Source organism: Octodon degus, unplaced genomic scaffold, assembly GCF_000260255.1.
Source record: "Octodon degus isolate 3935 unplaced genomic scaffold, OctDeg1.0 scaffold00092, whole genome shotgun sequence".
Taxonomy (NCBI): Eukaryota; Metazoa; Chordata; class Mammalia; order Rodentia; family Octodontidae; genus Octodon; species Octodon degus.
The window spans coordinates 5,213,329-5,229,111 of record NW_004524668.1 but is presented as its reverse complement, the minus strand read 5'-3'; the positions used below and the strand labels follow the sequence as shown (position 1 = coordinate 5,229,111).

The 15,783-nt window shown below is 51.0% G+C and overlaps 1 protein-coding gene and 1 long non-coding RNA gene across 2 annotated transcripts in view; one reads left to right on the top strand and one right to left on the bottom strand.

Annotated features, from left to right (window-relative positions):
- Positions 1–6: 6 nt before the first annotated feature.
- On the top strand, positions 7–2,691 carry LOC111818469. The gene is made up of 3 exons (XR_002822451.1): positions 7–779; positions 2,113–2,174; positions 2,332–2,691. It is a non-coding gene; the product is annotated as an uncharacterized LOC111818469 (long non-coding RNA).
- Positions 2,692–11,409: 8,718 nt separating this feature from the next.
- The window catches only part of Mul1 (mitochondrial E3 ubiquitin protein ligase 1), an 8,535-nt gene continuing 4,161 nt past the window's right edge, over positions 11,410–15,783 (bottom strand). The window contains exons 2-4 of the mRNA XM_004637650.2: positions 14,744–14,831; positions 13,892–14,012; positions 11,410–13,276 (exon numbers count right to left, since the gene is read on the bottom strand). Coding sequence (XP_004637707.1) covers positions 12,547–13,276; positions 13,892–14,012; positions 14,744–14,831 — 939 coding nt within the window. The 3' untranslated portion in view covers positions 11,410–12,546. The remainder of the gene's footprint in view (positions 13,277–13,891; positions 14,013–14,743; positions 14,832–15,783) is intronic.

The following is a 15,783-nucleotide window of genomic DNA, read 5'->3' as shown; positions in this document are numbered from 1 at the left end:
GGTGTTTACCGGGCCCTGAGCCTGTGCGCGCCGACTCCGCGGCTCTGTGGGACCCGGAGGGCGGGGGGACACCTACGCGGGAAAGGACGCAGATGCTGCTGAGCTCCCTGGAGGCCAGAGCTGGAGCGAAAAAGGTCGGCAGAGGGCGAACTAGGGACACGCCTTCCCACGTCCCTTCCCCCAGCCTACTACAGAATCGAACGGCCTAGCTACCAGAACCTCAAACGGGGTCCCTGTGCCCGCCCCGGGATCCCCGAAGGCCTCCTCCATCCGGCGCCTGGCTCCCGCTCGGGGGAGGGGGTTAAGGGGCTGCTCCGCCTCCCTCCCGCAGAGGAAGGGAGTGCCTCCTTAAGCCGGGTTTGCCCGGGATACCCTGCTCCCAGCGCCCTCTGTCTCCGCAAGGGACGTCCCGTGCTTGCCACCCGCTGCCCTGGGGGACCTTCTTTCCAGCAACAGCCGGGAGCCCTGTGGAGAGACTGCGGCCTCTGAGCCGAGGAGCAGGATCCTAGATCCCAGGAGGTAGACTAACGCAGCCCCAGAGGCCTGGGCAACGCATCTGCCAGGCAGATGGTAACTCCAAGGGGGCAAGGTGCGTGAGAAACGCTCGTTATCCTCACCCGGAGCCAGCAGCACCTGGTTTCCCCCGGGGAACCAGCGCCCCTTGGCAAAGCCAGCGTAAGGTCGTGCAAGCCTGCTTGAAGCCAGGCGAAGAAAATCTAGATCACCTGCCCCAACTTGCTGCCCAGCAGGGGTCCCATCAACACGGAAGGGGATATCAGGTGCACCCATCCCTCCATCTAGAACTCTGAGTGGGTGGGGGAGGAGGCCATGGGGGTGCTGTTTAGTGGGGTACCATCTGGTTGAGGGGCTGCATGTGAAGGGCCGACCTACCACCCTCCCCAAAGTGTGTTAAGATGTAGGTTGGCTTCCAGAGGCCAACCTCTTAGTGGAGAGAAAAGGAAAGGACTGAGAGATGCAGGCAGTGACCTTTGGATGTGGACCTGAGTTTGAATCCCAGCCCTGTCTCTTGCTAGCCATAAGACATTGGGCCGGGCATCGCCTGTAGTCTCGGCTGTAAAATGGGGCACGTGGCTAACCAGCTCGGGATAGTTAGGAGGGAAAAAAATGAAACGAGGCTTCTGGTGGCTGGCAGAGAGTGATGTGCAATCCACATGTGAGAAGCCACTTAGGAAGCGTGGCAACGCCTTTGCTCATCCGAATTTCTGAGCCATCTGAGCAAGGAGGATCCACAGAGATTACCTCGTTCAGCCCTGTAATTTACACGTGGGGACTGGAACCGCAGGAGGACCGGAACTACCCCAAATCCCACAGTTTGTGCCTGGCAGGGACAGGAATCCAGGCTGCCTCTGTGCCACTCCACAAGCCGCCTGTCCCTGTTCATTAGGGCACTACTTGGGTGTCTGCTTTGAGCTTAGCTTTGAGGCCAAGAGCTGAGAGAGAAAGCAAAAGCATAACAAGCAGGATGATAGAGTTACAAGAAGCTTTTACACTTGTATTATGCTTTCTATTTTTCCCCCAAAGCATTTTTCACATCCCTTATTGACCTTGCTTCTCAAAATAAATACCTTTTGAGCTGGAGGAGAGGTTGCATCCTAGTTTAACTGATGTAGCAGAAAGCACATAAATGACTTGCCCAAGGTCAGGGCTAATGAGGGAGCCTCCAGAAGCAGCTCTTCCCATCTGTGAGCTCAGGTTCCAGGAGGGGAATCCCTGCAGTGGTGACAGCATGCTAGGACCACCCCACTCAACCCACACGCACCCACTGATTCCTGGCTGCCGAGGAGCACAGAGCAATTTACCTGTCAAGCACTTGCCATGGTCCCAGTGCATGTAAGACAAGCACAGCAGACAAGCAGAGAGACAGGGCTGGGAGAGTGACACAAGAAAGCGAGGATAAGCCCCAGCTGTCCTTCTGTTTACTTCGCCTTGTCCAAAAAAGGTTGAAGGAGGCAGCATCCCACCTCCTAACTCAGTATCCTCTCCTGGCACATGGTCCTTAACAGTTTGAAAAGTGTCTCTCTGGCACTTATTTCCTGAAGAGTCAGCCGTCAGAAGTGGGCAGGCCTGAGACCATCGGGGCCCATTTTACAGATGCGGTGGTTGAAGGTTGGATGATATCTCTAAGGTCACAAAGAAGTGCTGCATGGGAAAATGTGAGTCAGCGTGGCAGCTGTCCACCTTTTCCCCTTTCAACTGTCGTCCTTACAGAGCCTCACTCAGGCTGTCTTCCAGCCTTTGGCGGGACTTCTCTCTACCCTGAGTCCACATATGCTCTGGGACCTCCTTCCTACCTTCCTCTCCCCACTGCAGAGCCCTGGGGCTGAGCTGAAGATGCCAGATCCAGCTGAAGGAATGGCCCAGGGAGGGCAGGATTGAAGGCCACCCTCCCTGGTGCCTCACAAGGAAGCCTGGCAGCGTGTGCCCTGGGCAGCAGGGCATGGCGAAGGTCACTGGGACAGTGAAGCTCTCACCGGTGCTCTGCCTGCCTCTGTGATCCTTCTGTCTGTGCCTCCATTTCCTCTCCTAGCAGACGGAGATAGTAATTGTTCCTGCTCGGTGATTTATTGTGGAGAAGGCGATTATCTGTGTATCATGCCCCACATATAGCAACTTCTCCATACATGTAGTTGTTATTATTAACTATTGACTTTCTTTGTGGCTTTTAATAAACTGCTTCTCGCCTCTAGGCCTGACTCTACATCATCAAATTAGAAACTTGGAGATCATACCTTTTTAAATTCTCCCAAATCGAAGACAGATTTAAAATAAAACTACCTCTTGAAGCAAAAGGGGGAGGGGTAGAGCCTTACTTCCTGGCTTCACCCTCAAATTTTGTCTAAAACTCCTTCACCATACCCCAGGACTCTGGCATTAAGAACCATAGGCCTAGACCATCACCACAGACTGAACACAGATATTGCAGGACCCAAAATATGTATCTGAAGTCCCCCTGTGTCCTGGGCTCTTCTCTAGAGCTGGAAGGAGACAGGGAAAACTGGCCCAGCAGGGCCCAGCATAGAATAGGTATCTTTGCTCCCACCTCCCTTCCTGTTGAGATGGGAAACAGAGGCACAGACAGTAGCCTCAGACAGTGGTGTCAATATTTAGGGAAAGCTATGGCTGTTGGACATCCCAGCCCCAGGAATGCATTGGCTGGCAGGCCAAGCCCAGGCTCCACATGGATGGGGTGCTGGGAGTACCAAGCCTGGCCAGGGCTGGCCCAGACCCTAAAGAGTCCTTGGGGAAAACCAGGATACAGCGCCAGGTCAGTGGCCAGCTGGTCACCTCCAGAGAGGCTAAGTGACCACCTGGCAGGAATGATCAACCAGAGCCAAAGTAGGATAAAACCAACTGGCACCACCGCCCCTCTCTGCTCAGCGACTGGAACTCAAGCAAAGCTCCCTCCTGGAAAAGCAGGGCCTCTGCCCTTCACCCCCTGCTCCACAGCGCACACGCTGCTGCAGTGTCCACAGCAGTGAGGACCCGCTCCACTCACTGCAGCCTGTGAGTCACGCCTGTCCCTAAGCCAACTCGAGTGGTGCTTGCTCTTCCTCATGAGGACCTTTTCTCCAAATGAGATCTCACAGTGAAACTCAGTAGGTGAAAGGTGACACATGCGGTGTGAAGGCTCTGGGGACTTGGGACCCCTCCCTCTTGGTTTCTCTGCCCACCCCCAGGTTGTGACCAAAGAATTGCCAAAGTTCTTGGGGAAACTGAGGCCCCAACAGGGAAAGGTGGTACACACGTCTCTCGACTCCCAGTCCTAAGACTGTGTACCCTGTAATACTTGGAACAGCATGTGAGAAGGAGTGGAGGTCCAGCAGTGCATAATTTATCATAACATGGACTTTTATTAGGATATGTTATATATTTTGTTTAATAATGACACAGTATATTTCTGTAAAAATAAAATAGAAAGATCACAAAGTCATTTTTCCAAGTTTTTCTTAAACATGCATCTCCCAGGCTTCTCTGGAAAACTTAAGAAATAGTGAAGACAAGCAGGAGACTTGTCAAATCTTGCCAGGTCATGAAAGGTGCCCCCACTATTTCATATGTGAGAAGCACTGGGGGACAACAGCTTGCCAGCCCTGGGCTTAGAAACTCCATGGGAGAAACTGAGGCACTGGTGGGAGGTATCAGGGCTGGGTACCCCAGAAAGCTCCTAGTGCCTTCCAGGCAGACAGCCCTGACATTATGACACTTGTGCACCGTGAGAGGGTCCCCAACCCCCAGGGACAGGCTGGGTGAAAGTTTAGCTCTGAAAGACAAATGGTGAAACTGAGGCCCAGGAGGCATGGAAACATGGTCTGACTCCAAAACCAAGCTCTGAGAGCCTCTCATAGCCTATAGGGTTTCTCCTGTCTGGGATTCCAAGGGGCCTGTGGTCCCTCTCATTAAAGAGCACCCACTTCCAAAGCAATCAGCAGACCAAAAAAGCTGCTAGAAGGGACAAAGGAGAAACTAATTCCACCCAGCTCAGATGGACAGCCCCCTCCTCTGATCCCAAACCCGACACCTCCTAATGGCCACGAGAGCTACCTAAACCCTAGGATCTGGCCTGCTGCTCTACACAAAACCACACAGCCAGTGAGACTCAGCAAGTCCCATCCTGAGGCCAAGCTCTCTGCTGTTGGGTGACAGTGCCCCCCAGAGGACACGAGCAGTCAGGAAAGCAGGGACAAGCCTCTTTCTGTGCCCCAGCCCAGCCACACAGAGCAAGAGGTATGGACTAGATTGCTCAAACTCATCATAGGCTGAGGGTCCCTTGGGAAATCTCATGAAAGCAGCAATTCTCCTTCCCCAGCCAGAATACTGTTGTGGCTACAACTTCTGGGCGGACCCTAGACATGGCATTATCGACTCTCCCACCAGTGTGTCTGTAAGCCCAGAGACAGCAGAACAAGCTGAAGAGGCCCCCAGATCTACGGGGAGACCTCAAGAAAGAAACAGCTGGAACCCCCACCAAGAAGGCAGATTGGGGGCCTGCCCATTAGCTCAGTTGTTTAAGTGCCTGCTTAAGCAAGCCAGCAAAAAAAAGTCCTGAACTTTTTATGGGCTGGGGAGATAGCTCAGTAGAATAAGCACTTGCCTGGCAAGCATAAGGTCCTGAGTTCAATCCCCGGTACAAAAAAAAAAAAAAAAAAAAAAAAGGTTGTGCATAACTCTGGACCCTTCCGTTCCCAGCTCTTTCCTGGAGCATCTTCCCACCATGGATGTGGTGTGGATGTCCAAATGACCTCCACAGAGGTGGAGTGGGTGTTTTCCAGCGTGTGTTGCACCCCAGACCAGACGATAAGCTGCCCATGTGCAGATAGAGCCATCAAGGGCGGCTAAAGCTGCATAGAGGCATAAGTCCAGTGCCGGTGAATCCAAGAACTGCGTTCAATGCCAGCTCCAACGTCCTCCTACCTGTGTGGCCCTGAGGTAGTCACCGTTCTCTGCTATAAAACAAGGGATCAGCTTCAAAGAGAGTCTAAGGCTGGGACTTGAGTAAGGCCGAGAGCCAGCAGCACACCATGGGTGCTCCCCACCCTCAGGCCCTGGGGCACACAGGCGTGGGCAGAGGCCCTTTGTTCCTAGGAAGTGCACTTCCTATGTAAATAGAGCAGAAAGCAGAGAAGCAGCCACTGCATGGTCATGCATGGTGACAGAGGGCCACCTGGTTGGAGATGGGTCTGAGCACAGCAGTAGAGGTACAGAAAGACTGATTCACAGAAACAGAAACAGGGTCCTAACTCGGATCTGAAGAACCCCTTCCACATGGTCAGAGGCAAGAGACAGACAGGGAAGGAGAGGGACAGGATGGCCTTGTAACACAAGGGAGAAGGAAAGGAAGCCAGGAGGAAGCAGAAAGGGGGAGTGAGAGGGCAGAGAGAGAGAAGCTGGAAGCCTGAGAGAAAGGGCAGAAGGCAGGGACAGCACAGCGAGGATGACAGCAAGGACAGAGCCAGGCTGGGAGAAGTAGAAGTTCTCTCAGAGAAAAATCAACACCTAAACTCTGACATGCAGTTTTCCCCAAGCATCCCTCCCCAGTGTGAAGTCATTTGCGTATTTTAAGAATGTGCAGTGCATTATGCATATCACGTTTTTGTTGAAAGGAATCATGGTTAGTATATTTAAAGATGTGAATGCCTGGGAAATTACAGAGGAGGAAATGTGGGGTTGTTTCCTACCCCCTACCCCATTATCTGAGTTTCTCAAAATCTTTACATCTGCAGCCAGCCAGCTCCCTGGTAAGTTGGGCAGAGGTTTCAGGAGGAAAGTGGAGAGAGGATTTCTGTTTCACCCTTTCCAGTAGTGCCAAGCTGGTGCCAGGAGCAGCAGCCCAGGCTCCTTCCCAGACGCTTGCCTCAGGTTTCTAAGCCCTGGTCCACACACTGGAGGGAAGAGAGAAAAACGCAGGGGCTCTAGGTGCACAGCCTCAGTTTCTCCTCCAAGGCCACCAACTGCTTCAACTATGGGTGCATAGCGCCATCTGGGGGTCATAGTGGGGACCGCAGCATAGGAGGCAGCGTGGGAGCTCAAGTCGTGGCGCTGGGGAGAAGAGGTCTTGAAGCCAGAAGGGGACCCATCTGTTGCAAACGTTAAGTGCAGCACCTCCCCAAGGGACACCTTAAGAGGGAAAACTGAGGGCATGGGGCCTGCGGTTATGGTAACTCTGGCATTAAGATGATCTCAATCTTGCCTCCTGGCCTAGGAAACATCCAGGTTACAGATGCCAGGTGCCTGGAACAGTAAATGTTGGTTTGATTCAGCTGGGGGCCACCGTCGTCACAGCCCAATGTTAGAGGAATCTGGCTTTGAGGGCCCTGAGGTGACGTGATGGCTCTGGCAGGGCAAAGAGCAAGAGATGCAGAGCCTCTGCCACCTGCTCGGCCCCTCTGGGCCACGCCTGCTTGTGTCACCGGCTCAGCCTCGCCTGCCCCAGCTCAGGAAAGGGAAATGCCAAGTCCCTTGGCTGGCATCTGGAAAACAATAAGGCAGCTGCAGGGAAGTGACTAATGAGCACTTTGGGGAGCAATTCGGGACATCATGCATGGAAACTTCTCTCATTCAAAATTGACAAGTTACCGCTATCTAATTAGAGGGAATGTGCTGAGCTCCCCGGCTCACTGGGAGGGCGGTGGGCACAGCTTCCCTGAGGAGGAAGGAGCATCCCTCATCTCCAGACCTGCAGCCCCAGTGGAGGGGCTCTACACACCCTCTGCTTCCCTCAGCCCCTCTCCGTCTTGTGAATATGCAGAAGGTCTGAGCTGAACAGAGCCTTGGAGAGCTTCTAATCCAACTAGCTTATTTTATAGGCAGAACGCAGGCCCAACGAGGTCAGATCTCTGGATTAAGCTAACAAAGCAACGGAACCAGGATTAAGGGATAGCCAGTCTTCGTGCTCCTGGCCCAGGCTGTTTGTCAACACCAACGGCATTGCCCCGACCTCCCTGTGTGGAGTCCTAGAAGCTTGGACAAGCTGCCTGTCACAGTGTCCCTCCCGCACAACTCATCTCTCTGGGCAGCCAACCCCTCAAGGCCCTCCCCTCACTCTCTCCAGCCAGGTCATGGCCCTCCTCTGCGGACCAAACCCCGACTCCTCCAGGCAGTCCTCCTAGATCCCTTCCACTACCCACTGTCTCATTCACTCCACAGACATTACTGGGTGTGAGCTTGGACTCCAGAGTAGGATGGCCTGGGTTTTAATTCTTTTCTTCTCATGTGGTTGGGCCAAACACTTGACCTCTCTGGGTTACGGGTTTTTTTTTTTTTTTTAGGAACCGGGGCTTGAACTCAGACAGTTTTCTTTTATTAAAAGTAAGAATAATATAAACACCCGCCAGGAAGATGAGAGGGGAATCATGCACAACTCTCATCTGGTCCTCTAGAAACAAAATGATGTATTTTGGAACCTGAACCACAGTGGCTTAGAGCAGGAATAAAGGCAAGAGGTTGTATTTTGGAATCTCAGGGGAGACATACCCACCCAAGGGTAGACAGGATCCTGGAAGCTTTTGGAGGTAGCACTTGCAGCCATTTACAGAGGGAATGGATGTTAGCCAGGTGAGGAAATGACCAGGACTACAGAAGTAGGATCAGCATGCACCAAGGCAAAGGACAGTGAGACATGTTTAAGAAAATTCAACAGTTCAGTGTCAGCCAGGCATGGTGTTACACCCCTGTGATCCCAGTATTTGGGAAGCTGAGGCAGGAGGATGTCACAGGTCAGCCTGGACTACACACTGAGTTCGAGGCCAGCCCAAACTGGTAAGACCCTGTCCCCCTAAAAGCCAGTGTAGTGTAGTTGTCTCGTTTTGTTTTTTGATTTTTTTTTTTTTTTTTTTTTTTTGCGGAACCAGGGATTGAACTCAGGCCCTTACGCTTGCCAGGGAAGTGCTTATTCCACTGAGCCATCTCCCCAGCCTTACTTTAGTGTTACTGGAATCAAGAGGGACACAGGGATGTTAGGCTGGGAGAGGTGGCTGGGCTGGGTCATACAAGGCTTCACAAGCCACAGGAGAGCCAGGCAATGTCCTGTGCCTGGCGGGGAGTTTGGGGTGAGCTTTAAACTAAGAAGGCACATGGTTAGTTTGCTGGTTCAAGAACTTTCTAGACTCTAAGGGGTAGGTTTTCTCTGCTTGGCCCACCCTCCGCAATGACAGGCTGCCTACCACTGTAGCAAGGGTAAGAGATAGAAGCCTGTGGAGGTGACTGCTCAAGGGGGTAGTCCTCGTGGGAGTGGGCTCCTGGTAGTGGGTGAGTCTGGCTGGATCCCAGGGGTCTTCGAGGCACTTTCTCATACTATAATGTTCTGGCTACATTGGTGAGGCAGCAAAAATGCCTTGCCCGATGCAAAAGCCTTGCTCCCAGGCTTCCCCGCTGGCGCATCTGTTTGTCATAAATTATCCAGTCTCGGGCTTTCTGTTACAGCAGCAGGAAACAGACTAAGACAGAAAGCCCCCAGCTATCACATTCTGTAAACCCTCCAAGGCGGCTCGAGGCCAGGGCCTGTGGGGTCGGGTTCTGTACTCAGCTAGTCTCTTTTTACAGTCTAGGATCATACTTATAAAAGGCATCTGAGATAAATCTACTTAGTCCCCTGATGTCATCTGCTCTCCAAATTTTCCAGTAGAAATCTAAATAAATTAAGATTCTGAAGACGGCCTTCCAGCCCCCGCTCCGCAGGATCTGCTGGGGGAGTGATTGGTGGTTCTAGAGGCGCTGATTGGCTTGTAAACTGCTGTTATGGTAATACAGTTGGTCCTCTAAATCCGTGGGCTCTGCACCTGTGCATTAACCAACTGCAATCAAAAGTATTCAGGAAAAAAACTGAACATGTATATATTTTTTCTTGCCATTCCACGAACAGCGCAGCATAAGAACTACTTATATAGTATTTACCTTATGTTAGATATTATAAGTAACCTAGAGATGATTTAGCACACGGGACACAGGCTATAAGCACATACCAGGCCATTTCATCTGAGGGTCTTGAGCATGGGGGTCCTGGAAATGACCCCCATGATACTGACGGGTGCCTGGCTGGACTCAGCAGCCTCACAGACTATCCTCTCAGGCACAATGTGGCCAAAATCAAGACCCTGGGCTGCAGTCAGACTGTAAAGGGTTTACGTAATTTTGTGCTTTAACTGTGAAAAATTATTTTTAAAACCTTGTGCTTCCTATTATCTACTGTAAAAAAATATATTCTCCCTCTCAGTTCAAGGCTGTTTAACAAATGTTTCTTGTCAAGAAAAGCTCAAACTCCCTCCCTAACCATCTCCTGTAATGTGGTCAGCTTAAGATATATCTTACAAAAATATACACTTATCACTAAACTGTAAAAGACACTTTAGTCACAAAGTTTGCAGCTATGTCAAATCAATGTAGTTTTGTTGCTCTGTGCTAGATAACAAATTTGCTTACCAAACTAGATGTGACTTCTGTCATAAATACCCCCTGCTACCTACATTCGATTACTGATCAGCCTTCTCCTGTGAGAAGTGGCTGACGGACCTGAGCTCAGTAAATAAAACTCTATCCAAATTTCTATCTGGCTGATCTGGTTCCTATGCTGAGTGACCCATAACAAGACCTTGGCAGGCTTGGCCTTTCTTTCTGGTTTTGCTGTAAGTATTCAGGAAAATAAAGAAAAATAAAGCACATTATCATTCCTGTCTGTGCCTACCTCAGCTTACTGACTGACCACTGGGCTGCCTTAGACCCATAGTTCACAACGGTCCCAGTCAGCTCGATACCAGCTCTGTACTCCTCTTGTAGCTCCAGCCCACCCCAACCTCAATTCCACATATTAGCAATGTGCAATGAGGCTCCTAAAAGGTAGGTGGGAACTGCCAAGGGTGACAGCTACAGCCAGTACCAGCTCCAGAGAGGCCAGCACCAAGCAAGAACCTCAAATGCCCAGTCTGGGCACGGCTGGGACTGTGTGCTGTTGGCTCCCACAGCAGGGGCGGAGCCATATGGGCGTGGCATGAGATAAGGAACAAAGCCTGCTTGGACTGGCACCAGGCTGGGTAGCAGGCAGCCTTCCCTTCTGCCTAATCTCCCTGATCAGCTTTACTAACTTCACATCAAGGGCTCAACTCTGATACCCCATAAATCCCTCCTGAGAACCCCACTGAGAGTTGGATCCCCATAGAAGGAGTGCAGTAAGGACAGGGGAGAGGGCGGATGTCCTCAGGGCGTCCAGAAGTCATTCCTTTCAGGGCCCTCATATCTCACTGCATCACACAGCACTACAAGTGGAGTCGAATTTGTGCCCATTCCTTCCATGTGGCTATCGTGAAGGAATCAGTGTGGCGAAAGGTGTTCCTGCTGACAGCGTGACAGGGAGCAGCTTGGGGCTTGGGCTGGAAGCCATCACATCAGCCCTGTGCTTTGGGCCAGGGAACTTCCCTCTTGGGGGATATTTCATCTGTAGAGTGGGACACTAGGGCTCAGCTGGCAGGCCTGTAAAAGGAAACACTACTGCAAGCAAAGCAGCCATTGGTACACCACCAGGTACTCACTGAATGCTAGTTTCCCCCTCTCTGTGCCCAAGTATCCCCCCTGGCCGAGTCTCCCAGCAGATAGACCCTTGCTGCTCTGGTGGCCAGAACATCAACAGATGCCTTCGTCTGTGTTAGCTAGGCCAGGAGAAGCCACAGACTGTCTTCAGCAGTCCTCTAAGGCTCAGCAGACTCTTCCCACACTGACAAGCCCTGGGGCCTCACCACTATCCAGCTGCACCCCAACTTGGGGAAACCAAAACACCTCACAGCCAAGAAAACACAGAGGCCTCCTCGTCTCCAGTTCTCACTCCATCATGGCAGGGATTCAGTCCCAGCTAGGGAAGCCTCTGTTTAGGCTCTCTTGTGAACAAAGCAACAGGTCAGCACATGGTTGCAAGATGTTTAATTTGTGCTGTGCACACTGGACACTCATGATCCTAGTGTCAGCCCCTGAGAGTAACCCATCCCCACAGAGAAGGATGCAGGGTGAACGTTCAAGGACAGGGAGGGACAGTAAAAGAGCTGTTTTTGGCTACTCAGAGGTGAAGGACGCTCCCCAACTTCTCTTGCACTCACAGGCTCAACAGGGACAAGCGAGGGGTGAGGGGGATGGGGCAGGAAATGTGACTGCACCCCTGGGATGTTACCTCTGCCACAGGCCAGGGACAGGGAGCAGCTCTGATGAGCTGGGTGCTCTAGGTGCCAGCTGGCTACTTTTCCTTGGTGAAAGCGAGCAAAGAAGATAGGAGAGCCAGGAGGCCAGCTCAGCAATGTCCTTGTCACTTCCTCCAGGTCAGCTTCCTGGCTCATCTTCCAGCTGGGAAAGCTGCACTGCCTCAGGGCCCTGCAAGCTGCATGAGAGGGCCAAGGTGTGCTCTCTGGAGGACCTTCACAGGTCAGAGGGGACACCAGCAGGGCGACCTGACAAATCACCAGAGACCCCCTCCTGTCCTGCTGTTCCATGGCCCACTTTCTGGCAGAGGCAGAAGGGCTGACCTCACTTCCTCTGTCCTGTTCTACATGTGCACACATTTAGAAGGCAGGCAGTTGAGGAGAAAGAGACACAGGTGATTTGCCCAGCCTGACAATTTTGAAGAAAGACCTTCTCCCCAGGTGGAAGCAAAGGAAGAAAAGCTACAGAAGGGCATCCCACAGGCAGCTGTGTGGGGCCTCAAGAGCCTGTTTTCCTCCCCAGATCTGCAGGGAGTCACATCCCCAGCAAGGTCCAGGAGAGCGTTGTTGCTCAGGCAATGTGGTCCTTCTGGTCTCCCCACTGATCTGCTTCTCAGGAAACAATGTTTGGGCCATCACTTCCGTGCAGAGTGGGGCTCTCCCATGTGCTCTGGACTTGAAAGGCTCAGATTGGAAGGGCAATGCCCTGCTGGTGGAGGTGTGGATCTGGACTGCTCCTGCTCAGTCAGTCACACCTGGAGGAACGGCAGTCCCCTCTACGGCTCTTCCAGAGGCCTAGCACAACTCCCTGAGGGGAGGCTGCTTCTGGGTGCAGCTGTGTGGCACAGGGCTGCTAGCTGCTGTACAGGGGAATCACCCGGGAGATCTCCCGCCGGCAGATGGGGCACCTCTTGGGCTCTGGCAAGGCGAGATAGCACTCACGGCAGGAACACACGTGGCCACACTCCAGAAAGACACAGGACTTGAAGTTGCTCAGACACACGACACAAGCACTCTTGAGACTCTCCCTGTCCTCCGGCGAGGCTTGGCTCAGCAACTGGGCCTCATGCTCCCGGAACTCCTCCTGCATCTGCTCCAAGCGCAGGCGCTCCTGCCGCTGCAGGTACTGCCTCCGGAGGATAAAGAAGAGCGTGGCACATGTGGCAAAGCCAAACACCAGGGCCAGGATTTTCCAGAGCCTGACGCTTGACTCCTGCCTCTGCAGTAAGCTGTCAAAGTCCTGGCTGCTGAGATAGTACTGCATGCCTTGTTTGGGGGGCTGCAGGCGGACGGAGTTGTTGTCCAGGACCAGTTCTCCAACCCCGGTGAGGGTGGCCCCCACCTTCAGCATCTCCTCTGTCTCCTGGATTCCCTTGGGACGCTCACCACTGATGTAGTGGCCAATGACATCAGTGAAGGACTGGACTGAGGGGTGGTACTTCTCGTACACAGTCTCTAGGCCCAAATCCACTGAATCCAGCGGCTTCAGCACTCGGACGGCCACATCCACACCGTCCTCATGGGGCACCAGATCGAAGGGCACTGTGTTGGTCCTCTGATGAATGATCTTTGAGCAGTCATTCCTAACACAGAAATAACAGAACTGAAGATGAAACAAAGGACAGCAGATGACAAGCACTGAGGCAAGGTCAGAGATCGCTTAAGCACAGGAAGGATCAGAGCAGAAGGAACTTGAGAACACAAGTGAGATCACTAGCAAGACCCCACCACAGGGAGGCTCCATTTCTTAGGCCCTCAGGTAGGATAAGCGAGCAACAACTAGCGGCATGGATCACCTTTATCATTTGTTCCCCTTTGTCTCTGTCAGATAAATAAGACAAGAACCTGGTGGAATCAGATGGAAAAGTGGTACTCCATGGAGTAGCACAAAATTATTTAAAACAATGAAATCATCAGTCTGCAGCAGTGGCTCTCAATCTAACTTAGTGTGTCTAAGAATCCACAGATCCCGGGTTTACCATGCTGCAAATTCTGGCTTGGGGAGGGGGAGGAGGCCTAAGAGTCCTCACGGTGGCAGGCCACCTAGGGGATTCTGACGGAGGCCCGCGGAGCACACCTAGCAATCAGGACACTGCTCTACAACCTGTCTCAGGAGAGCTAAAGACACCGTACCAGCAGCCAGGTCTCAGGGCCTAAGCAGACCGGATGGTGGGTTGTACGAGAGAAAGGACACCTACCAAAGGTGGGTTGTTCTGTTCCACACCATCTTGTGCTCCTGAAGCGTCAGCCGCTGAATCACCCCCTTGCAATTTTCCACAAACTGGCTGTTCAGTGTTTCTTTAACAGATCGCACAGCTCCTAAGTAGAAACAAATCACTTGATTTCAGAAGCACAGTTGTCGGCTGGGGAGATGGCTCAGAAGAATAAGCACTTGCCTGGCAAGCGCAAGAGCCTGAGTTCAATCCCCAGTTCCGCAAAAAAAAAAAAAAAAAAAAAAATGTATGTTCAGAAATACAGTTGTTTTTTTAACCTTGAAATTCTTTTTTTTTTTTTGTTTTGCAGTACTGGGGATTGAACTTGGGGCCTTGTGCTTGCCAGGCAGGTGCTTATGCCACTGAGTTATATCCCTGGCCTGCCATCTCCTTAAGGCAATTCAAAATGTGTCTTCAGTTTCAGTTACATTAATTAATCAAACTCTGCGAAATACCTTACATGGGGAGCACCATTTAAGCCTTATGATAACCTCATAATCCCTAATATAATCAGGACATGAAAGTTTCAATAATCTTTTTAAAATTTTTTATTCATTTTAATGAGAAAAAAAGATAAAATAGCAATGAAAAAGTTTCAAAACAGGTTAGTAGGGCAGTTACAATAATTAATACATTGCATATTGTTGTCTTCGTAGTACTTAGAGGAGTTTCAATAATCTTGCCCAGCAACCCAGGTTTTTTGTTTATTTGTTTTTACTCCAAAGTACCTTCTGAACTATGGCCTCAACAAAATAAAAGGCCTTAATGTTAGCCAAGACAGTTTTTAACAAGCTTCTGGAAGGAGGTTATTTTCCATTTATCACTAAATAAACATACCTTCAATAACAGCATAAGGCACACATTTTCCAGGTGCTTCTGAGAGAATATTCTTTAAATCTTCACCCAAGTGGATTTTCTTAGCTCCCTGAGTGCAAAAAACATATAAAATTGTCCATTGAATACTGACATGCTCATTCAAAAGGGGGGAAAAAAAAAGATTGCTTAATGTTGTAAGAATGAGGACACTGGGCAGGAAAGAGACCACAGAGCATCAGATTTCAAAGTCTGTCTCAGAATTTTTAGCATGTGAACAGGTCAAGGAATTGCTTCAGCCCTCTTACCCTACTGCACAATGCAGCTGCTAATACACTCTATTACCCAGTTAACCAAAACACTCTTTTGATTTGCTTTTTTTTTGTACCAGTAATCAAACTCAGGACCTTGAACTTGCCAGGCAGGTGCTGTGCTGCTCAGCCACTCTCCGAAGTCTGGACTTGTAGGGATCCTCCTGTTTTCAGCCTCCCCAGTGCTGGGATTATAGGCACATGCGACCACTCCCAGACTCAGTGGCTGGCTCAGCACACCCAGGGGCAGGGCCGGCATGGCACTGGAGATAGAACCCAGTCCCTGCGTTGGTCTAAGCAGGTGTTTTAATCTGCTGAGCTATCTGGCTGGCCCCAACACTCTTTTTAATTTGAATATTTTTTACTGAAAATATAAAGGGTACTAGTCAATTTGCATACTGCTAAATAAACATCATTTAATTTCTTTTTGACGACAGCTATGGGGCCAGGGAGATGGCTCAGTAGAATAAGCGCTTGCCTGGCAAGTGCAAGAGCCTGAGTTCAATCCCCGGTACCACCAAAAAAAAAAAAAAACCAGACAGCTATGTCCAAAGAGTTGAGATATAAAGCACCTAATCTCTTGCCTAGTACATGACAGGGGCTCAAAAAATAGCAGGTGCTATTACTACTGTTCCTTATAAAACTGAAGCTCTGCACTGTATGTTATTATAAAGGGGTGCCTTTGCTTTATTAGGGTGAGTCTCTGTTAACTTGTGTCCAACACTGTTCCATTTTTAAATTTTTCTTCCTTCT